The 24,971-nt window shown below is 43.4% G+C and overlaps 1 protein-coding gene across 1 annotated transcript in view; it reads right to left on the bottom strand.

Moving 5' to 3' along the window:
- CACNA2D3 (calcium voltage-gated channel auxiliary subunit alpha2delta 3) overlaps positions 1-24,971 on the bottom strand; it is a 1,008,555-nt gene that overhangs the window by 484,762 nt on the left and 498,822 nt on the right. Inside the window, exons 10-11 of the mRNA XM_073574154.1 lie at positions 18,982-19,060; positions 12,657-12,790 (exon numbers count right to left, since the gene is read on the bottom strand). Coding sequence (XP_073430255.1) covers positions 12,657-12,790; positions 18,982-19,060 — 213 coding nt within the window. The remainder of the gene's footprint in view (positions 1-12,656; positions 12,791-18,981; positions 19,061-24,971) is intronic.

Consider the following 24,971-nt stretch of genomic DNA (forward strand, 5'->3'; position numbering starts at 1 on the left):
TTTCCATCTCCGGAATTGGAGGTGTTGAACCGGCGCTGCCCGTCGCCAAGGTGTATTTGGACTGGGGCGCTGGGATGGGAATGCGGGAGGTGGGAGTAACGCCAAATATTCCTGCCAATGTGTTGCTTGGGACCGATTTGGGGCGGCTAGTGTCTCAGTATGTGGCCACTGAACCCCCAAGTCCGGCTCCCCAAGAATGTCATGTCTCTACTGTGAATGCTAATGTTAATGTGTTGAATGTGCCTCCAACAGTGGAGGAGGGGGTGAAACCTAATGGTAAGCCATGCACTGACACTACACACACAGGGCTCACAATGAGGACAGGTGAGAAGACTGCAGGGTGGAGCTCAGAGGTGGAGGGAGGGGCTGCTATGGGCAGTATAGGGCCCCTAAGTGAATCCAGCCTGCTGAGTCTAGGTCCTCTGCAGAAGGAGGAACAGGCCATGGGGGGAGGGGGCGTTCCGGGAGAGGAGCCACCAGGTAAGACCCCAGGGCAGGAGTTCCCCACATCCGGGATGTCAGGAGGCCAGGGAAGTCTGCCTGACCCGGCGACTTGGTCGGGGGCCGAGGGGAAGCAGGCGCTACCTGTGGTCTCAGCGGTCGTGGCCGCTGTTACCAGGAGTAGGAGCGCCGGAGCCCAAGGAGCCTCGCAGAGGTCCGACGGTTCCCCTCTCTCCGACCAAGTGGCTGCCAAGTCAGACAGCGGCCAGGAGACAGATCCCGGGGAGCTGACAGAGGAGGTGGCAGTTTCGTCAATTCTTGCCACATCGAGTCAGGGATTTCAGGCAGCGTTGGAAGCTGACGCTAGCCTGAAAGCTCTCAAGGAGCAGGCGGCACAGCCTCCCCTGGAGTCCGACCGTGAGTGAGTGGTCTGGGACCAGGGATGGCTGTACTGGGTAACGGTCCAGCAGGGTTCACCAGAGGCGTGGCCCAGGTACCGACAGTTAGTGGTACCCTATCCGTTCAGGGCAGAATTGTTGCGGATCGCACAGGAGATTCCCATGGCCGGACACCTAGGGATCGCTAAAACCAGGGCCAGGCTAGCTCAGCATTTCTACTGGCCAGGAATGAGGACCGAGGTGATTGCCTACTGCCGTTCATGTGACACCTGTCAGAGGGTGGGGAAGGCGGGGAGGCGCCCCAAAGCCCCACTGGTAACTCTGCCCATCATCGAAGAGCCTTTCTCGAGAGTGGCTGTGGATCTCATTGGACCTCTGTCCACTCCCAGCCGCTCCGGGAAATGCTTCATACTAACGGTAGTGGACTATGCCACCCGGTACCCGGAGGCGGTAGCTTTGTCGTCCATTCGGGCCGACAAAGTGGCCACTGCCTTACTGGAGATTTTCTCCAGAGTGGGGTTTCCCCAGGAAATGCTCACCGACCGAGGGACCCAGTTCATGTCGCAGCTGATGGAATCTCTCTGTAAGCAGGTACAGGTGCAACTTCTGGTACCACCCACAGACCAATGGCCTGTGTGAGCGGTTCAATGGCACCTTAAAGCAGATGCTGAAGATGTTGGTCAACTCCCACGGGAGAGACTGGGAGCGGTATCTCCCACACCTGCTGTTTGCCTACCGAGAGGTCCCACAGGCCTCAACAGGGTTCTCCCCCTTTGAGCTCCTGTACGGGCGACGTGTACGGGGGCCCCTTGCTCTGGTGAAGGAAGCATGGGAAGGGGATTTGGCTACCCCTGGAGTGTCGGTCATTGAGTATGTCGTGCGCTTCCGGGACAGAATGATGGCCTTGACACGGCTGGTGCATGACAATATGGCCCAAGCCCAGGCTGACCAGAAGCGGTGGTACGACCATAATGCTTGTGAGCGGACCTACGAGGTGGGTCAAAAGGTGTGGGTACTGGTCCCCGTACCCCAAAACAAGCTTCAGGCGGCCTGGGAGGGTCCATACCTCGTGCACCAGCGGCTCAACGCTGTCACCTATCTGGTCACCCTGGACCACGCCCGTGGAAGGAGGAAGGCCTTCCACGTGAACATGATGAAGGCCCATCATGAGCGGGAGGCTTGTGCCCACCCAGTGTGCAACCTTCCCGATGAAGGAGAGGTAGAAACCCTCCTGGATCTGCTCACCCAAGCCAAGGCGGGTGGATCCATCGAGGATGTGGGGGTTGGCCACCAGCTCTCGGAGGACCAACGTTCCCAGCTGAGGGTCACCCTACACCCCTTTCGGGAGCTGTTCAGCAGCCTGCCCGGAAGGACTGAGACAGCCGTCCATGACATGGACACCGGCAACCACCCCCTGATCCGGCGTTCAGCATATCGGGTCTCTCTTGAGGTGCAGCAGCACATGCACCAAGAGATAGACGAGATGCTGAAGCTGGGGGTGATCCAAGTGTCCAACAGCGCGTGGGCTTCGCCTGTAGTCCTCGTCCCTAAAAAGGACCGAACTACGCGGTTCTGCGTGGACTACCGGGGGCTCAACGCTGTGACGGTTACCGATGCGTACCCAATGCCGCGCATCGATGACCTGCTCGATCGGCTGGCCGGAGCCAAGTACCTGACCATCATGGATCTGAGCAGGGGGTATTGGCAGATTCCCCTGACCCCGGGGGCACGGGAACGCTCTGCCTTTATCACCCCATTTGGACTGTACGAGTCCACGGTGATGCCATTCGGCATGAAGAATGCCCCTGCCATTTTTCAGAGGATGGTCAACACACTGCTCGAGGGACTGGAAGGATATGCGACAGCGTACCTAGACGACATCGCTATCTTCAGTCCCACCTGGGAAGATCACCTAGAGCACCTGGCGCAGGTGCTCGGGCGGATCCAGCGAGCAGGCTTGACCATTAAGCCCGAAAAGTGCCAGCTGGGTATGAGTGAGGTCCACTACCTGGGGCACCGGGTAGGTGGGGGAGCTCTGAAGCCAGAGCCTGGGAAAGTGGATGCCATCGCATCCTGGCCCACCCCCAGGACCAAGAAGCAGGTGATGTCCTTCTTGGGGACTGCCGGGTACTATAGGAGGTTTGTTCCACACCATAGTGCCCTGGCCAAGCCCCTGACGGACCTCACCAAGAAAAGGCTGCCCATCGCAGTCGACTGGACAGTCGCCTGCGAGACAGCTTTCCATGCGCTCTAGACCGCCCTTTCTAGTTCTCCTGTACTACAGGCAGCCGACTTCACGCGGCCGTTCGTAGTGCAGACCGACGCCAGTGACTTCGGCCTCGGTGCTGTGCTCAGCCAGGTCGACACTACGGGCCATGAACACCCCGTTCTGTACCTGAGCCGGAAGCTCCTGCCGAGGGAAGTGGCCTATTCCACGATGGAGAAGGAATGTCTGGCAATTGTGTGGGCCCTGCAGCGTCTGCAGCCATACTTGTACGGACGCCAATTCACCGTGGAAACAGACCACAACCCCCTCAGCTGGTTACACACGGTCTCTGGGACGAATGGGAGGTTGCTATGCTGGAGCCTCTCTCTCCAACAGTATCACTTCACCATTCGCCACAAAAGAGGCAGGGACCATGGTAACGCTGATGGGCTGTCCCGGCAAGGAGAGGGTGCCGAAGGGCGCATGGGGATCACAGGAATGTGATACCCCCTAGCGCCCTCTAAAGCAGGGAGGTGTGATGAAGGAGCGGCCGCCATCTTAGATGTGGGGCCACATATCTGAGCTTGGCATCCATTTTGGTCTAAGTTCAGAAATTACAGGCAGCTAAAGGCTTCTATACCCCCAGGCGCTGTGTACTTAGTGAATACAAGCAGGATTTAGTGTTCCAATGCTAAATAGCCAGGGCATTGATGTGATAATGAGGATAGGCCCAAAACAGAGCTTCAAAGCCCAGGTACGGAGCCTAGCCAGCAGGGGGCCAGATAAAGCCTGAGGGCTTCAATTAGAATGTGCCTGCTAGCAGACGCAGGAATATGCATCCTTTGTGTGTCCCAGACACTGTGGCTCCATCCTATGAACACGAATTATGAACTCATCTTTCGAGTTATGGACACATGAAAATATCCGAGTGACCCTGAGGGAATCGTGCATCTGGCAGTGTGACTCCCGAGTCGATGAGAGCACTGATTCCTGAGATATAGAGATTGGCCCTCTACAGTGACCCAATAGGGCCATGTTTGCACTCCACATGACCGGCAAAGCAAACCGCATTCACTGGTACCTCTCATGTTCTGATTCAATCATGCTGTAGAAAGTTATCCCCTTTCTTAGATATTGGAAATAAGTTCTGCAAAGAGCTAAAGGGTGGAGATTATTATCCCACCCTCTGACACAGGGGGAGGAACCCAGCGTGTATAAGGGCTGGCAGCCCCTGGCATTCAGTCATTCACAAAGAAGATCCAGACGATGATGATCTAAGAAGGACCTGGGGACAGACCTGCCGAGGGGAGCAGCGGCCCATGCTTTGGGGGTCTGTCCAGCAACTAAGATTCTTGTACCTGTGGACTGCAGAGCTCCCTGGCAACCGCATGCACCCTACAATACAATCTGGTAAATTGACCTCCAGCTTAATATCTCTAAGCCTTGTACCCTATTATTATATCTTTTCTCTGACTGCAAATTTACTGTATATTTCTGTAATTATCTAGTGCGCCCTTAAGGCAATTAAACTATAAACTTAATCTTGGGCTGATGCTTTTACTCTGATCACGAATCTTAGAACCCCCAGCGGGTAACAGGACCTCCTCCCCAGCGACCATTTGCTCTAGGTGCAGTTCCCTTACTGACCTGAGAGACAAAGGGGGGCGCTGGAGAGCTGTGCCTGTGTAGTTACGTCATGGTGGTGACGTGGGAGGAACGGGTCTGCGTGTCTGTTCCTCCACAACATCATAGTGAGCGGCGCGGCTTGCAACCTATGATGGCATCAGCGTCGCCATGGCAACCATTATGGCATCATAATGAGGGGCGGGGCTTGATACACACACACCATTTCCCCATTATGTAGATAGGGGCAAAATTGTTTGGTGAATTGGAATGCGCGGGGTTACAATTTCACCTCACAACATATCCTAGGACACTCTCGGGGTCCAGACGTGTGACTGTGCCAAATTTTGTGCCTGTAGCTGCGACGGTGCGGTTGCCAATCCCGGACATACACACACACACACACACATACATACATACATACATACACACACTTGAGCTTTATATATTAGATAAAGTGGAAAAGTAAAAAATTGGGGGGGAAAAACCCTTTTGCTCTCTCTCCTAAGTGAATGAAGAAGACCTGCAATATCATTTGCAACCCACAAAGAAGAGTGGATCTGTTTTTAGAAACGAAGAGCGGACCTACAGCATTTTTCTAGTTTTCCTTCTATCATTTTACAGTCTAAGACCCTTTTTTTCCCAACAGACTTAAGTCAGTTTTTACTGATATGTTCTCCAAAACCAATGCTAGCAATTATTAGTATTGCCTACAGGGACAACTTAATCAGTATCATATTTTGCCAAGGAAATGATTTAAAACAAAAAGTATCTACAAAAGATCTCAGACATTTTTCTTATTCGAACTAATGAAAAGAGTTAATGAGGTATGAAAAGAAAGTATCTTTAACTTCTTATTTCCTGGCAAGACTACACCAGGAAACAAAAAAACACACCAAATTGATCAAATGTGAGAGCAATATTTTCAGACAATTCTGAAAACAACAAAAATGATCATTACTTCCCTTGTGCGGATGCAACGCCACCTCTCCCATCTTTCCAAGTTGGTCATGCGAAGATGGATGGCACAAGACCACTGCTCTCCAAAGCATCATTCTCTCCAAAGCATCATTCTGTCCTACACTTCCATAGCTGAAATGTTACCACTTGGAGCTAAAAACTTACCGGACGACGAAACGCGCGTCGGGGGAATTAAGGTCATGAGACTCCTGGTTGTACCTTATGATCTTTTGCACTATGGACTTTATTGCTACCACAATGAATTACAAGAGTTGTACAAATAGTTCATATTGTGAACCATTTTTGGCTAATAGATATAGTCTGAAATTTTGGGAAAATATCATGCATATCTATAGAAATTTTCAGGCAAATGTAATCAATTTCTTCAAATTTCATATAATTTTGTACAGTATGTACATCTGTCTTATGCAGTTCATAACACTTGCACTTTATATTAGATGACTTGAGTGTTTGCAAGTCTTGCACGAGTTAAAATGTATTGTTTTTAATTATATTTCGTAAATAATTTGCTAATTGCGCAATGATGACATCTTCCTATATACTGTATATGTACACTTATTCCACTGCTTCAGAAAGGTTCACTTGAACCAGAATGTCGCCACGCCACGCCATGCCACATGGGCAAAATAAAGTCCACTTGCTTTTGGTAACTATTGGAAGGCTGACTGTATTTTCCATTTTTATAATTTTTTTTTGTTTACAAAAGTCTGATGTTTTGTATGGGAGGCCTTCCACCCATTGTGTACTGATTAAGTGTGCTGTTCCAATTTCTATTTTAGATAGATAATAGAAAGATAGATAGATAGATAATAGATAGATAATAGATGATATATAGATAATAGATAGATAATAGATAGATGATAGATAGATAGATAGATAGATAGATAGGGGATAGATAGACAGATAGATTGATAGATAATAGATGATAGATAGATAGATAGATAGATAGATAGATAGATAGATAGATAGATAGATTATGGAAAGATTATAGATAAATAAGTGATAGATAGATAATAGATGATTGATATTAGATAGATAGATAGATAGATAGATAGATAGATAGATAGATAGATAGATAGATAGATAGATAGATAATACATAGTTAGACTCGTCCTGGCATTTGCATGTAAGCTTTACATCCTACAAGAAGTGATACTATAAGGAACTTTATCTAGTCATTCCGCGGTCAGTAATGTATTGCTCTTTGATGGCCTCAGCTGATACATTGCTTCTACAAATCGCAGCAATGCATCATCAGGAGTGCTGAAAGAACCGCAAAAAAACTCTTTCTTTCCAAGATGATTATTCTAAAATATGTAAAATTGCCATTTGGCAACAATGGAATAAAATTGCTACAGTTACAGCGAGGATGAGGCCCCTACAATATGCTGGAGACATTTAGAGACGTGAGGACAGCATGAGCGATAGACTGAGATGGAGAAAAGACCTAACAAGCTGTGCATTAGGAGAGATTTTCCAAAAACAACTCCAGATAAAAGACAAATCCGACCTCCTCTTCAGCTCTGTACTTTAGTTCAGACATTACAATGGTAGACACATAAGTTCTGCCGTGGGTGGTGGGGAGTCGGTCATCTCATCTGTGCTTTAAAATTTATTTTGCTTTTTTAGGTTGAAAAGTGGTAAGGCGGCCAAATGGTTAATCTACGAGATTAGAGGGTGCTGTAGCTCCTTGAAGAAGTCCAGCTTTTGACTGCTAACCCTTTGGCGCCCTCTAAATCTAGGTCCAAGATAATTCATGATACCTAATCACAGTGGAGCAGATTTCTCAAGATCGGTGTTTAAAGAGTATCTGTCATTTGAATTTTTATTGCATAAATCAATATCAAGCGTGAAAATAATAAACTTTGCAATTTACCGTATATACTCGTGTATAAGCCGACCCTCCTAATTTTGCCACAAAAAACTGGGAAAACTTATTGATTCGTGTAAAAGCCTAGGGTTAATGGTGGTCCAAGAAGATGCTCCATAAATACCCCCCATATGCTGATGCACAAGGGTTAATGCTGCCCCATAAGATGCTCACCATAAGATGCTCCATAAATACCCCCATAATATGCTGCTGCACAAGGGTTAATGCTGCTCCATAAGATGCTCCATAAATACCCCATATGCTGCTGCACAAGGGTTAATGCTGCCCCATAAGATGCTCCATAAATACCCCCCATAATATGCTGCTGCACAAGTGTTAATGCTGCTCCATAAGATGCTCCATAAATACCCCCATAATATGCTGCTGCACAAGGGTTAATGCTGCCCCATAAGATGCTCCATAAATACCCCCATAATATGCTGCACAAGGGTTAATGCTGCTCCATAAGATGCTCCATAAATACCCCCATATGCTGCTGCACAAGGGTTAGTGCTGCCCCATAAGATGCTCCATAAATACCCCCATAATATGCTGCTGCACAAGGGTTAATGCTGCCCCATAAGATGCTCCATAAATACCCCTTATTTGCTGCTGCCGCTGCAGTAAAAAACAGTGACATACTCACCTATTCGTCGCTGGGGGCCAGGTGCCTGTGTCTTGAGCCCCCGGCATGGTGATATTTACCGGTCCTGGTTCCATCGCCGTCTACCACTGTTGTTCCTGGGTCTCTGTAGTGACAGCAGAGGGCGCCCACTGACTACGTCATCGCGCCCTTTGCTGTCACAGCAGGAGGACCCGGAGACACAGCGGGAACGGGGACAGGTGAATATTACTGTGCCCCCTCATACTCACCTCTCCTGGCGCAAGGTCTTCTCTGCAGTGGCAGGCCCTGCTTCTCCCTCTGTCGTCTGATTCCTGCATTCAGCTGGTAACGTGGTACCTCTCATTAAACTCATAAATATGTGCATATTCATGAGTTTAATGAGTGGTACCACGTGAACGCTGAATGCAGGCAGCAGACGGCAGAGAGAGAAGCAGGGGCTGCAGAGACGTGCCAGGAGGGGTGAGTATGGTCTCTGACCCCCCCGCTCCCCCTCCCCCGCCCACCCCCGGTATTTGACTCGCATATAAGCCGAGAGGGGGACTTTCAGCCCCAAAAAATAAGCTGAAAATCTCGGCTTATACACTAGTATATACGGTATCTTATCAGAGAAATCTGCTTCTTTTTCCTTCTGGGCTGATCATTCATTCACAAAATTCTCAATTCATGGTTAAAATCTGTATTCAGTGAAGACAGATTGCTCCATTACTGAAATAAGAGATGAAAGTTACTACTGGTGAGATTCTATACAGATGGGTGGAGAAAGGAGGAGGAGGAGGGAACTCTGTTTTTAGCTTCTCCCTCCCCTCCTCCTCATTCCCCCTTTCCACGGCTTAGAAGATGAAAGTTGCTACTGATAAGATTCTATCTCAATACTTCAAAGATCTGTTTTCATTGAATACAGATTTTATTTGTGAATTGGGAATTTTGAAAATGAAAGATCAGTCCGGGAGGAGAAAGAAGAAAATGTAATTGAGAAGATATAGCGCAAAGTCTTATTTTCATGTGTTCTGTTGATTTATGCAATAAAAATTAAAACGACAATTAAAAAAGAATGTGGGAGAAAACTGCACTAAATGTATTTAAAGTTGCATAACACTTAAAAAAGTAGCTTTAGATGGTTCTCAAATTCTAAAATGAAATCTATACCCCACATGAACAAATGTAGATTTGCTCGCAAACTTGTGGTATGTTGTAGTGTAAAGAGTAATATACATGTCTAATATAAATCGTCCAAATCCCCCACCTGGTACATCGACGCTCACTTTTTCAACTTTTCTTGATAAAATCGAAATATTATGAGAAATATGCAACTTTATGCCTTAAATAGCTTGGTGAATATGAGCTACAGTTTCTACAATTGTGTATTGTGATCTTATAACTGTATGACTGGAGCTGTGCGGTCATCATCAGTAATTGTGATAGAAGTTTCTGTTGCCTCTTTTATAGAACTTTAGTGGTAAAGTCCATGCAGTTTCATCATACAGTCAGTCTGGTGACTGAGATGGTTACTACTACATCATTTAGAGAACATAAAGGCATGCAATTCTCTGGAAAACGGCGTTTAACCACATAACCTATTTGAGGAAAAGTTTACCATGACTTTTCTGATAGAAAGGAAAAATGAGCAACTAAATAAGGATATGTTTATATATGTATATATACATATTCTTATTTAATATATATATTTGAGGACCTTGGGACAGAAAATGTTATTTTAATGCATTTGATGCCATTTAAATTGAAAGTAAGGCTAGTTTCACACTAGCGTTTATTCCACGCAGCGCACGGCGCCGCTAAGCCCCGCCCCCTGCCGACTCCCTGCCCGCCCCATCCGGTCATCGCCGCCTACTATCGCACATGGACGCTTGCGATCTGCGCACTCTATCTTTAACATAGGGTGCGCAGATCGTGCGCTGGCCATGCGCTAGTAGGATTTTGGCGTGCGCTGCGCACTTTTGAAGGTGCGCCGAGCACGCCGAAATGCAACATGATGCTATGCTAAAGATAGGGTGCGCAGATCGCAACGTCCATGTGCGATAGTAGGCGGCGATGATGGATGTGGCGGGCAGGGAGCCTGCAGGGGACGCGGCTTAGCGGCGCCGTGCGCTGCGTGGAATAAACGCTAGTGTGAAACTAGCCTTATTGATATAAAAAAAGCATCTAAAAATATATAAAAATCTTATAAATATAAAAATAAATTAAACACAAAACATTTTAGTGTAAAACTGATTCCTTAATTGATGCACAGCATAAATATCACTGGGATAGCCCTTTATAATGTCATAAAGCATATGAAATCCTTAGTACCCCGATGGCACAAACTGCCTGTGACATCATCATCACACCTACGACATCATGAAACTAACACAAAGGTAACTAAAGTTCCCAATACCTTTTACTTTTTTCCTGTCGTAGTAATTCCTACCATTTCAGTTGGAGACATATGTGAACTCTTATAACTTCCAGTATAGAACTAAGCATTAGGGTATTTAGAACCACATTCACGTGCAGACAAAACAATTCATTGGTATTTTAATGAATAAAAAATACATGAGCTACAGTTTCTATAATTGTGTACTGTGATCATCTTCATTATAACTGTATGAGTGGAGCTGTGCAGTAATTATCGGTAACTGTGATAGAAGTATCTGTCGCCTCTTTTGTAAAACTTTAGTGGTAAAGTCCATGCAGTTTCATCATACAGTCAGTCTGGTGACTGAGATGGTTACTACTGTACATTTAGAGAACATAAAGGCATGCAATCCTCTGGAAAACGGCATTTAATCACATAACTTCTTTGAAGAAAAGTTTACCATTAATTTTCTGATAGAAAGGAAAAGACAAGCAACTAAATAAGGATATGCTTATATCCTTATTTAATATATATATATATATATATAGTATATATACTGTGTATATATATATATATATATATATATAAACTGCCAAAAAGAGGGGAAAAATTGTTTGTAAATAAAATTGTAAAAAAAGCTAAAAAATTATTTTTTTTTTTATTTTTTTTATCTAGCTTAAAACTGGCAAATACTATGAGTATAAATTCTGGTGAATATTATAAAAATTGAGTCAATATGGTCTTCAGCAGCTCCATAAACACAGAAGAATAGCCATTCAAATGTTATAAACACATTAACGCCTTTAGGTTATGAAAAAAAAAACACTTCCATCAATGTAAGAACTGGAATTAAATCTGGAATAAAATTACTAGAACTGAAAGCAGATGTTCCTTCATGTCCATAAATAATGATCCCCCCAAAAAGTATTAGGATATTTTCACTTCCCTGTTTTGCAGGCAAATATTTTGATATCATATACGTTTTTATCAGTATAAATAAAAGGCTCAATAAATAAAAGAATACAATGTAGTGCAATAAATACATACAAATTTGACAACTGAATTACAATTTTTCAAAAATGTTTTCATGAAAAAAAAAGTAAGGCCATGTTCCTACATAGCGAAAAAGCTGCGTTTTTTTTTCTACTGTGATTTTTGCCAGGAAATTTGCCTTGTTTAACTGCCCAAGCAAAGGGGATGTGTTTTTATGAAAGCTCTTTCCCACTGTGGGTATTTAAGGACGCTGTTGACTTTTGCAAATTTTTGCTGCAATTTTTTTCTCTCTAGGTTTCTATGGGGAGCGTTAAAAAAATGCAAATTTTTTTTACAAATTCTTTTTAAAAGTAACGTAAAAAAAATGCAGTTGCATTTTTTAAGGGGTTATCCACTTCTCGGACAACCCCTTCTCAATCGCTATTTTCCCCCATGCAAAACAATACTCACCTCTGGTGCCTGCGCCGTTGCAGCGATGCCAGTGGCGGTTCGCCTGGGGCTCGTGAGATACTCTTATGTCACGTGAGCTCTATAGCCAATAAGCAGTCACTAATGAGTCACTTCACTCACACTTCAGTCGGAGAGAGCAGCAACATTTCTGACTTCCCCCGGATGTCAAATTTTGTCCCAGGGAAGTGAGATTGAAGCAACTCGATAGAGGTCACTGATTGGAGGCAGAGCTCGCGGGACGTAACAAGGTCCCGTGAGCCTCATTACACATCACTGGAATGGCGCCAACACCTATGGTGAGTACAGGCTGATTTTATTTTAGATAATGGAATTATAGTAATTGAAAAAAGGAGTTGTCTGAGTCATGGACAACCCTATTAAGTGCAGAATCAAATATATTCTGGTCTAAAAATTCTTAAAAAACACAGTTTTCTCATAAAAAAGGGGGAAAATGCATTAAAAATTGCAGCAAAGATGCAATAATTAGAGAACGTTGTTGCTGCGAATTATGGTGGTGAAACCTAAATAAACCACAAAGTTAGAAATCAGTCGGAAAAAAAAATGCATACCGTAATTTGCGGTACATATGAAAATGGATGAACATTTAACTTTTAGTTTTGAGACTGTCACAAATATGATATGTGTAACTGCTGGATGACAAGAATAATACATGTAACATGTCAATGAGCTGTATAGAAAATGCTACTCATACTTACCGTGTTATCTACATATGCTTCTGTCCATACTACATCGTGCTCCTGGTCTATCACCTTTGGTCTACTCAAGACGTGTAGATATGCCATGACGTTCTCTTGTACATCAGCTAAAGTGGATATTTGGGTGAAAAAGCCTACAGTAAAAACACAAACTATAGATATAAACCATAATATAAGATGTTGCGTGTTCTCTTGTCATAAACCAACAACCCAACATTACGTGCAACATAAAGACAATAGGTGACTTAGAAAAACTATTTTTTTTTTAGTCCCGTCATAGTGAATTTTGACTTAAAGGGAATCTGTCACCCCATTTTTGGACTATAAGCTGCCAGCACCACCATCAGGGGCTTATCTACAGCATTCTGTAATGCTGCAGATAAGCCCCCGAGGTAACCTGAAAGAGAAGAAAAAAACGAGTTGTATTATACTCACCCAGGGGCGGTCCGGGTCCGATGGGTGTCGTGGTCCCATTTTTAGCTGATAGGCTAAAAATGGGGTGACAGAGTCCCTTTAAAAGAGCAAAGGGAATCTTCACACGACATCTTTTTCAGGCGGATTCTGCCAAAAACCCACCTGAAAATCTCTAAAAAAAAAATCTAGAAAAATTATAGACATATACACAGCAATGTGAAGGATATATCCAGGACTTCATAAAAAAAAATTTGTACCTAACCAATATCAGGCAGGTAATTGCAACTTACCTGCCTGTTATGTTCTTCCCTGGCACAGAGCGGTCACATACTGCTCCTGCCGGGGATTCAGCTGCCTCTGCTGACGCATCAGGGCATGACTTTCGACATCATTCTGATTGACAGCTGGCTTTCACAGGTAGGCAGCGGGGATCTGTCTGTCAATCAGAATGATGTCGGAAGTCCCGCCCCGTCAACAGAGCGGAGCAGAAAAGAAGCTTACCCTCTGCAGATGTGACGTCGGCGTTCAGTTCATATGAACATTCCGCAGTCCGCTTATATGAACAATGATTCGGACAATCATCTTCCTATGTAAAAAGCCTCCAGGGCAGACAACTGGTTAACATCAGAAACAGCAGCTTTTGGATGTGAGCAAGTAAGATAGAGAATAGCTCTAAAGTTCAAAGTGATTACGGCAACTATGCCGCCAATTATGTTTGTGTTGTCATATGCTTTGCGTGAGGGAGCCGTGTTCAATTAATCTAATCAAAATCGCCTAATCCCGTCATTTAACTTTCAAAAAGTCTACTTGCTTACATCAGGAAAATGTAATGTCAGTTTCACGAGCTTTTCCACTGGGATTTCTGGAACTTGATTGTTCTAATGTATTTAAAATGGGCTGTCGGCATGCGTCATTAAACTCCCTCTCCCACAAGATATGTCCTACTTCTGCATCAAATGTAATGGAGGACGTGAGAAAAAGAAGGGCTTACAAATTTCACATTACGAGCGGGAGGATTAGAAATATATGCACAGAGGGCACGGGCTCCTCGATGATCTATACCAGGCACAAGGACAGAGCCATCCACATATCACCGAGGTGGAAATTCTGCAAACCGCCATGCATTGTGCACTCGAGTAAGAAATGATCCTCGAGTAAAATTGATTTTAGGACCAGTGACCTCTTTAAATGCCGCGTGTTCGGCCAACCCACTCATGGATAAAAGCCTGAACTGCCGGGCTGAGTTAGAGATTAGATTTGCTTTAATTTTTTGCCATCCCTGGAGATACAGTACAAGCCTGAGTTCACAACAGAGAACAGGATGGAGGATACGACATGTAGATGATTGATGGGAAGCTCGAAGAACTACCGCACTGCAGAAATATTGAAGAACCGAAAGTGCATGAAGCCTTGAACCAAAATTATTGAAATTGAAAGCATCAGAAATGTATTTGAAGGGAACATGTCATCGGTAAAGAATGGACAATAGTAAAAAAAAAGTCATATGCATCAAGCCCGTGCCCTCGGTGCATATATTTCTAATGCTCCAGCTCATAATGTGAAATTTGTAAGCCCTTCTTTTTCTCACGTCCTCCATTACATTTGATGCAGATGCCTTGATGCTACACTCATCAGGAGAGCGTTAAACTAGAAGAAGAGGGGATGGGAAGAAAAACCTTAGACACGAACATGAAACCAGATATTATACTGATGAATGATATGAGGTGTGGCAAAGAAGATCCAAGACAACATACTCAGAAGGGAGGTAAGAACATTTCTAAAACAATCAACAGGGAGGAGATTGGAACAAAGCAAAATTCTCTAAAATGCATGCTCGCAAACACCAGAAGCCAGACAAAAAAGATGGAAGAACTAGAAGCAGAAATATCTACAGGTAACTATGCAATAGTGGGAATAACCAAGACATGGTTAGATGAAAGCTATGACTGGGCAGTTACCTTACAGGCTTACAGTCTGTTTAGAAAGGATCGTAAAAATCTGAGTGGAGGAGGGGGTTTGTCTATTTGTAAAGTCTTGGCTTAAATCCACTTTAAGGGAAGATATTAGCGAAGGGAATGAGGATGTCAAGTCCATATGGGTCGAAATACATGGAGGGAAAAATAATAACAAAATTCTCTTTGGGGTCTGTTACAAACCCCCAAATATAACAGAAATCATGGAAAGTTTACTACTAAGGCAGATAGATGAAGCTGCAACCCATAATGAGGTCCTTGTTATGGGGGACTTTAACTAACCGGATATTATCTGGGAAACAGAGACCTGCGAAACCCATATAGGCAACAGGTTTCTGCTAATAGCCAAGAATAATTATCTTTCACAATTGGTGCAGAATCCAACCAGAGGAGCAGCACTTTTAGACCTAATACTATCTAACAGACCTGACAGAATAACAAATCTGCAGGTTGTTTGGCATCTAGGAAATAGCGACCACAATATTGTACAGTTTCACTTGTCTTTCGCTAGGGGGACAAGTCAGGGAGTCACAAAAACACTGAACTTTAGGAAGGCAAAGTTTGACCAACTTAGAGATGCCCTTAATCTGGTTGACTGGGACAATGTCCTCAGAAATAAGAATACAGAAAATAAATGGGAAATGTGTAAGAACTTCCTTAATAGGCGCTGTAAGCGGTTTATACCTTGTGGGAATAAAAGGACAAGAAATAGGAAAAACCCAATGTGGCTAAACAAAAAGTAAGAGGGGCAATTAACAGTAAAAAGAAAGCATTTAAACTACTAAAGCAGGATGGCCCCATTGAAGCTCTAAAAAACTATAAGCACAAAAATTCTTTATCTAAAAAAATAATTAAAGCTGCCAAAAAGGAAACAGAGAAGCACAGGAGAGTAAAACTAATCCCAAGCTGTTCTTCAACTATATCAATAGTAAAAGAATCAAAAGTGAAAGTGTAGGCCCACTAAAAAGGGAAAGTATGGTTGTAGATGATGAGGAAAAAGCTAATATATTAAACACCTTCTTCTCGACGGTATTCACGGTGGAAAATGAAATGCTAGGTGAAATGCCGAGAGACAAAGAAAACCCTATATTAAGGGTCACCAATCTAACGCAAGAAGAGGTGCAAAACCGGCTAAATAAGATTAAAATAGATAAATCTCCGTGTCCGGATGGCATACACCCACAAGTACTATGAGAACTAAGTAACGTAATAGACAAACCTTTATTTCTTATATTTAGAGACTCTATAGCGACGGGATCTGTTCCACAGGACTGGCGCATAGCAAATGTGGTACCAATATTCAAAAAGGGCTCTAAAAGTGAACCTGGAAATTATAGGCCACCAGTAAGTCTAACCTCTAATGTTGGTAAAATATGTGAAGGGTTTCTGAGGGATGTTATTCTGGATTATCTCAATGAGAATAACTGTTTAATGCCATATCAGCATGGGATTATGAGGAATCGCTCCTGTCAAACCAATCTAATCAGTTTTTATGAAGAGGTAAGCTATAGACTGGACCAAGGTGAGTCATTGGATGTGGTATATCTTGATTTTTCCAAAGCGTTTGATTCCGTGCCACACAAGAGGTTGGTACACAAAATGAGAATGCTGAGTCTGGGGGAAAATGTGTGTAAATGGGTAAGTAACTGGCTTAGTGATAGAAAGCAGAGGGTGGTTATAAATGGTATATTCTCTAACTGGGTCGCTGTGACCAGTGGGGACCGCAGGGGTCGGTGTTGGGACCTATTCTCTTCAACATATTTATTAACGATCTGGTAGAAGGTTTGCACAGTAAAATATCGATATTTGCAGATGATACCAAACTATGTAAAGCAGTCAGTACAAGAGAAGATAGTATTCTGCTGCAGATGGATCTGGATAAGTTGGGAACTTGGGCCGAAAGGTGGCAGATGCAGTTTAACAATGATAAATGTAAGGTTATACACATGGGAAGAAGGAATCAATGTCACCATTACACACTGAACGTTAAACCACTGGGTAAATCTGACATGGAGAAGGACTTGGGGATCCTAGTTAATGATAAACTTACCTGGAGCAGCCAGTGCCAGGCAGCAACTGCCAAGGCAAAAAGGATCATGGGGTGCATTAAAAGAGGTCTGGATACACATGATGAGAGCATTATACTGCCTCTGTACAAATCTCTGGTTAGACCGCACATGGAGTACTGTGTACAGTTTTGGGCACCGGTGCTCAGGAAGGATATAATGGAACTAGAGCGGGTTCAAAGGAGGGTAACAAAGATAATAAAGGGGATGGGGGAACTACAATACCCAGAGAGATTAGCAAAATTAGGATTATTTAGTCTAGAAAAAAGATGACTGAGGGGCGATCTAATAACCATGTATAAGTATATAAGGGGACAATGCAAATATCTCTCTGAGGATCTGTTTATACCAAGGAAGGTGACGATCACAAGGGGGTATTCTCTGCATCTGGAGGAGAAAAGGTTTTTCCACCAACATAGAAGAGGATTTTTTACTGTTAGGGCAGTGAGAACATGGAATTCCCTGCTTGAGGAGGTGGTGATGGCGAACTCAGTCGTAGGGTTCAAGAGAGGCCTGGATGTCTTCCTGGAGCGTAACAATATTGTATCTTACAGTTATTGTTAGGTTCTTTAGAAGGACGTAGATCTGGGGATTTATTCTGACAGAATTTTATAGGCTGAACTGGATGGACTAATGTCTTTTTTCGGCCTTACTAACTATGTTACTATGTTCCCCGAGAAACGAAGGATCTCTTTTCCGAAATGCGCGTCGGGGAGCGTTCTCTTCACACTGCCATCCACATCCAGGTATACTTAACTGTTTATAGATTATATGCGGTCCAGCACAAGTTATGATATATTGTTATTCCTGACCTTTTTTCTATGGCACGAAGCTGAATATTAGTTCAAACATCAATCATTGTTAACATGCCTTAGTTAGCCTATTGAGGTTGATTGTGGATTCATTTAATCTTTTTGGTCTACATTTTAAGTGTTACCTGGTGGGGTTATTATATTATCTTGTACATAGCTCATATATCTTTTTATTTGTGCCACTTCAAATGTATTTATGGCTAGCTGGTGGTATTGGCACAGCTTCTTTAGTGGCACAATATTGAGCTTTATTTATGCATTATGATTGGCGGTTGTGTTGGTATATATTTTTTATTTATTCTTTATTTTTTATTAATTTTTTTAATTAATTGTGTGTGATTTAGTCATATATATGTATTTTTTATGACTTGTACACCTATTTGCCACATTTAATAAAGGCACTTTTATTATAAATCTTTGTGCTTTTCCATTTCTTCTCCCCCTTGTAATTGTATTCTCCGCCATTCCTAACGGCCCTTTCTTTGTTCATTTTATCCGGATGGTCTGCCTCTATCTTTTCAAGTGGTATATATATTTATTATTTATCTTGATTATTATAGTACTTTGTTGAACACAATATAGCTGCTGTTTTATATCCCCTTGTTCTTTCATCTTCTGTAGGTCTTAGTATAATTCAGCAGTTATGTCCCACGGTTTTGTGACCACGCTTGCCAACTACAAGTTGCATCCTACACATGGAACAAATCATCAGTACTGGATTCCAGGTTGGACAGAGACCAATAGAGAAGTAGGTAAGTCATTATAGTATTTTCCATATTTCAGCCTATCTACAGTGGAATATCAGCAGAAAAAAAACACACCAAATCCACGTTCTCATGTAGAATTACTATGTCACCCTGTGTTAATGTATCCTTAAATGTCATGTTATCATTTTCAGTGATTGGTGTAAACAGACAATTGGATTATCTGTCATAAAAAACAGAATCTATCAACCTCATCAATTATGTGAATTATTTAGCAAAATAAGCTTCACATAAGGCAGTCAGCAGTATAAAATCAGCGTGAAACAGCCAAAAACTCTTGAGTTATTCGAACTCACCCTTATTAGCACAGGCCATCCATTTAAGGTTATCTGCAAAAGCTGCTTCTCTTCCAATCAAGTAGGTGAATATACGAACCTGGTAGGGAAATGAGAAAATCCCATCACAAATGTGCCATTTCCTATCGGCATCACCTTTTATATATCAATCTTCCACACATCGTACTCTAGTTACTGTTTGCTCAGGAAGTTCTTCATCAAATCATTCTCTCAAGCCCCAATACTTATTGACATTTTGGTTCAAATGAATGGGGAAAAAATGCAAATAAAAAGACATCTAAAAAAAAGTGTGCAGTTTATGCAGCATTTTTCCTACTAACTCTCTGGTTTTTGCAGCTGAAAATTTTTGCGCAAATACTCAATATGTGCATATAGGGCATCTGTTGTCAAATTTCATAAGGTAAACAGCATGCTAGAGATTTGGGAATGAGTGGACCTGTGGAAGTTCAGGTTCTGGTTCCAGAAACAAACTTTATTCCAAAGTTCAATTCAGGTACCAGAACTGTACCCGAACATGAACCCGAACTAAAATTCCTTTGCAAACAATGGGGACCCGAACTTTTGAGCTGGGAAATTTTCTCTCTCTCCTCCCAGACTTCCCCGGACGTCAAACATTGCAAGTGACTTCAGGTAGTTGACATTTAGTACCGGACACTAACTGTCCGGTAAGAACCCCAAACTTTTGCTTCCAGGCTCGCTCATCTCTACTACAGATATATCTCTTAAAATTCAAATTCACAAGCTTTGCTAAAACGTTCCCCAAAAATTCTATTTGCAGTGGCTATATCAATAGTACAAAACTTCTAAATACCCAGAATTCTGAGTTCTCCTAGTTCTGTTTTGAACCTGTTTTGATCTCTGTAATGAAAACACAGTCTTATTAATAATGACGAGCTCAAACTATCTGGCTAGGGAAAAATGGATGGTAACTAGTGGTAACCAACAGGTGTATTGTGGTGACATGTTCAGATATAATATTGGACTACTACAGCAAGAAATATGTGAATGTGTATACTATGTGAGATACACTGTTACATTCACATTTCTGGATTATATTGGATTTTCATTTTTTTTTTAAGTTATCACCTTCCTATTTTACAACCCAAGAAGTATACTCTCTGTGGCACACAAGCCTTGGCTTCATGATTTCTTTTTAGTAGCAAAATTAGGAAAGAGCGGTATTAAACTGTGCTCCTTGATTGCAGTATGTGAAGAATAAAAAAATGGTGTTATTAAGGTTACTGTACAGAAGCATTTCACAGATCAATCATTTCACAATCTCACTGACTATGCAGGTTCAGCACCTCTCTATGTTTTGTAGCTTTTTATTCACTTACTTTGACTATTATTCCCATATTTAATGTGCTTCAGAACTGCAGTAGTAGACCACAGTCAGATATAGGTCATCCTTATGTGCAATGAGCTGTGTGCGCTCATATCCTATCTCTAGGCTGTAAAGTCTTAAAATGGCCACTGCTTGCCCTTTCCTCATCTTTTGTAGGGGCTGTCCTGCAAGGCATTACGGTGAAACCTGGGCAACCGCACCTGACGTCCTTATTCCACTGTCTGGCTGCTGCACTCTTCAGCAGTGTGTGAAATGGGACCTGGGCTCATAAAATGCTTCTTTTAGAATCAGGATTACACATACACTCTGTTGTGGATTCAGTAGAGCAGTTATTAGATCTAATTTAGACTATATACACTTTGTATTACAAAAACTAGTGGCAGATCAGTGATAAAGGGTTTCTCCCAATATAGGTCTTCAGGAGCACACAGCTTCTTAACGTCACAGTTTCCTGGTTCTTGTGGGATGTGCACTCCTGATTGATTGACAGTTAGGATTAGCAGCATTGTTGCACCACTGGCCTTAACTGTGTGCTTTTTGATGCTACAGGCAGAGGCAGATTTTTATACTGTGGAGTCCCTTTAACCCCTTCACCCCCAAGGGTGGTTTGCACGTTCATGACCGGGCCAATTTTTACAATTCTGACCACTGTACATTTATGAGGTCATAACTCTGGAACGCTTCCATGGATCCCGGTGATTCTGACATTGTTTTCTCGTGACATATTGTACTTCATGTTAGTGGTAAAATTTCATTCAAATAACTTGCGTTTATTTGTGAGAAAAATGGAAATTTGGCGAAAATTTTGAAAATTTCGCAATTTTCCAACTTTGAATTTTTTTGCTCTTAAATCACAGAGATACGGCACACAAAAAACTTGATAACTAACATTTCCCACATGTTTACTTTACATCAGCACAATTTTGGAACCAAAATTTTTTTTTGTTAGGAAGTTATAAGGGTTAAAAGTTGACCAGCGATTTCTCATTTTTACAACACCATTTTATTTTTAGGACCACATCACATTTGAAGCCACTTTGAGGGGTCTATATGATAGAAAATACCCAAAAGTGACACCATTCTAAAAACTGCACCCCTTAAGGTGCTCAAAACCACATTCAAGAAGTTTATTAACCCTTTAGGTGCGTCACAGGAATTTTTTTGAATATTTAAAAAAAAATGAACATCTAACTTTTTTTCATAAAAAAAATACTTCAGGTTCAATTTTTTTTATTTTACCAAGGGTAACAGGAGAAATTGGACTGCAAAAGTTATTGTGCAATTTGTCCTGAGTAAAGTTGAGCGACTTTTGGTTTTTTAGGGTCGCGTTTCGTTTCGTGAAACCCGACTTTTCCAAAAGTCGGGTCGAGCAAGATCGTCCGATTATAGGGAAAAGTCGGGGTCGTCCCGAAACACGAAACCCAATGTAAGTCAATGGGGAATAAAAGTCGGCAGTGAGAGGAGGACAGGAAACACACCTACAGTGCCCATTTGAATGCCAAAAGCATCAATTCTTCTTACTTAAGCTTGTCAACCTTAATTAACTTCATAATACAAGTTACGCACTGAAAAATGGGGGTTATTTGGCTAAAGTTGTGGGGGGGAGGGCTGGCTGCAGGTTTTCATGTGCCCTGGGCGAAAGAGCGCCCCTTTAACACATACCACAACACATCATGCTCCGATACGGCAGAGAAATAGCGGTATAGTACAATGAAAAATACCTCACTTTTTACATCTCATGACGAGGCCCATCTATTTCTCCATACAGAATCATTGGTCCCATATAATGTTTGAAACAGTATATGATGAGCTCCACATAATGCTACAGTATATGTTGGTCCCCATGGATGAAGCTCCACTGTCTTATGGGCCCAAATAATGCTCCAAACATAATGGGCCCCATTTCTAATGCTCTAGTGTATAATGGGCCCTGTAAATGCTGCTCCAGTGTCTGATGTCCACCTTTGGAATGTTCCAGTGTATGGTGGGCCCCATCTATCATTCTCCAGAGTATAGTGCTCCCCAAAAATTGCTGTCCCAACATTTAAAACAATCAAATAAGTCTCCTCGCTAGGGAATCCCTGTACTTGTCTGGATTCCTCGTCGTCCCCATCTTCCATCTCACTGCACAGTATTTCAACTTTGCAAGTGCTGTGATCCTGGGCAAGCGGGGGGGCCCACTCGTTGGCGACGGCACTGGCACAGGGCCCCTGATAGTACGGTGGTGTGTCTGATGGCGGGTGGGCCGAACCTGCACTTTCATCTGCAGCTTCCTCTTTGTCACCGTGTAAGATGGAACTGTATATGGGAAGGGTAACCTGAGTTTCATCAGGGTCAAATTCAGGTCGTGTAGCATGCGAGGGGAATGTAGTGGTCTGGGTCAATGTACCAGCAGATTCATCGAGCAGTGGCTGGGCATCAGTGCACTTGTGTCGCCCCCAGGAGTACGGTCGCCACAGTGGCATTACCTTCTTCCTAGGGAGTGTGATGTCATGCTTGGGAGCAACGAAGGATCTCTCTAGCAGGTTAACTGATTGGGCGGCGTTATTCCCACGAGTCATGACCCTCCAAATAGCGTTCATGAAGGCAAAGTGTTTGTTTTACGTGGGCAGTATGGTTGCAAAGCTGAACCTTAAAGGAATGTCCAGAAGGGCACCACCAGGAGTGGAGCCTACGGTTAAATTCGACTCCACCTGGGAAACCTCAACCATGCCAGCTACAGAACAGATGCACACATTGCAAGCTTAATTCCGTTAACGAACGAGACTCCGTCATGCCCCGCGGTCCGAGTCCGGCTTACTAGAGGGACACGTGAGGCTCTGGCACATGAGATTGGCCAATAACTGTTGTGTCATGCCCTTACATGTCCGTGGCTGCATGTGCGCTACACTGAAAAGGCCAGCGTTTGTCGCTTACAGGTGCAGATAACCCGCTGAACAACGTTAGTGATGGGGATCACTGATTACAATTATTACCCACGAACAATGATTTCCCAGTAAGTGCAGGTCAACCGCAGTTCCGGAATTAAGCCTAACCGTCATTCCTGAAAAAATGAAAAACTTACGTGTGCAAACCACAGGTGCTGTAGCTTGCTTAACAGCTCACCAGCCGTTCTCACGCTCAGTATGGATTACACGTGATTGCACAAAGGTGAGAAAGGGTACCGTATCCCCAGATAACATGTATGGATAGCGTACACATTCAAAATATATGTCTATACATCAGGAAGCAGGCTCAGACGGTGTTAGGCCCAGTATGGATTGCACGTAATTGCACAAAGGTTAGAAAGGGTACCGTTTCCCCGGATAACATGTATGGATAGCGTACACATTCAAAATATATGTCTCAGGAGGCAGGCTCAGACGGTGTTAGACCCAGTATGGATTGCACGTGATTGCACAAAGGTTAGAAAGGGTACCGTATCCCCGGATAACATGTATGGATAGCGTACACATTCAAAATATATGTCTCAGGAGGCAGGCTCAGACGGTGTTAGGCCCAGTATGGATTGCACGTGATTGCACAAAGGTTAGAAAGGGTACCGTATCCCCAGATAACATGTATGGATAGCGTACACATTCAAAATATATGTCTCAGGAGGCAGGCTCAGACGTTGTTAGGCCCAGTATGGATTGCACGTGATTGTACAAAGGTTAGAAAGGGTACCGTATCCCCGGATAACATGTATGGATAGCGTACACATTCAAAATATATGTCTCAGGAGGCAGGCTCAGACGGTGTTAGGCCCAGTATGGATTGCACGTGATTGCACAAAGGTTAGAAAGGGTACCGTATCCCCGGATAACATGTATGGATAGCGTACACTTTCAAAATATATGTCTCAGGAGGCAGGCTCAGACGGTGTTAGGCCCAGTATGGATTGCACGTGATTGCAGAAAGGTTAGAAAGGGTACCGTATCCCCGGATAACATGTATGGATAGCGTACACATTCAAAATATATGTCTCAGGAGGCAGGCTCAGACGGTGTTAGGCCCAGTATGGATTGCACGTGATTGCACAAAGGTTAGAAAGGGTACCGTATCCCCGGATAACATGTATGGATAGCGTACACATTCAAAATATATGTCTCAGGAGGCAGGCTCAGACGGTGTTAGGCCCAGTATGGATTGCACGTGATTGCACAAAGGTTAGAAAGGATACCGTTTCCCCGGATAACATGTATGGATAGCGTACACATTCAAAATATATGTCTCAGGAGGCAGGCTCAGACGGTGTTAGGCCCAGTATGGATTGCACGTGATTGCACAAAGGTTAGAAAGGGTACCGTTTCCCCGGATAACATGTATGGATAGCGTACACATTCAAAATATATGTCTCAGGAGGCAGGCTCAGACGGTTTTAGGCCCAGTATGGATTGCACGTGATTGCACAAAGGTTAGAAAGGGTACCGTTTCCCCGGATAACATGTATGGATAGCGTACACATTCAAAATATATGTCTCAGGAGGCATGCTCAGACGGTGTTAGGCCCAGTATGGATTGCACGTGATTGCACAAAGGTTAGAAAGGGTACCGTATCCCCGGATAACATGTATGGATAGCGTACACATTCAAAATATGTCTCAGGAGGCAGGCTCAGACGGTGTTAGGCCCAGTATGGATTGCACGTGATTGCACAAAGGTT

The sequence above is a fragment of the Dendrobates tinctorius genome, unplaced genomic scaffold (assembly GCF_039654945.1).
Source record: "Dendrobates tinctorius isolate UK_male_01 unplaced genomic scaffold, ASM3965494v1 ptg000038l, whole genome shotgun sequence".
Classification (NCBI taxonomy): Eukaryota; Metazoa; Chordata; class Amphibia; order Anura; family Dendrobatidae; genus Dendrobates; species Dendrobates tinctorius.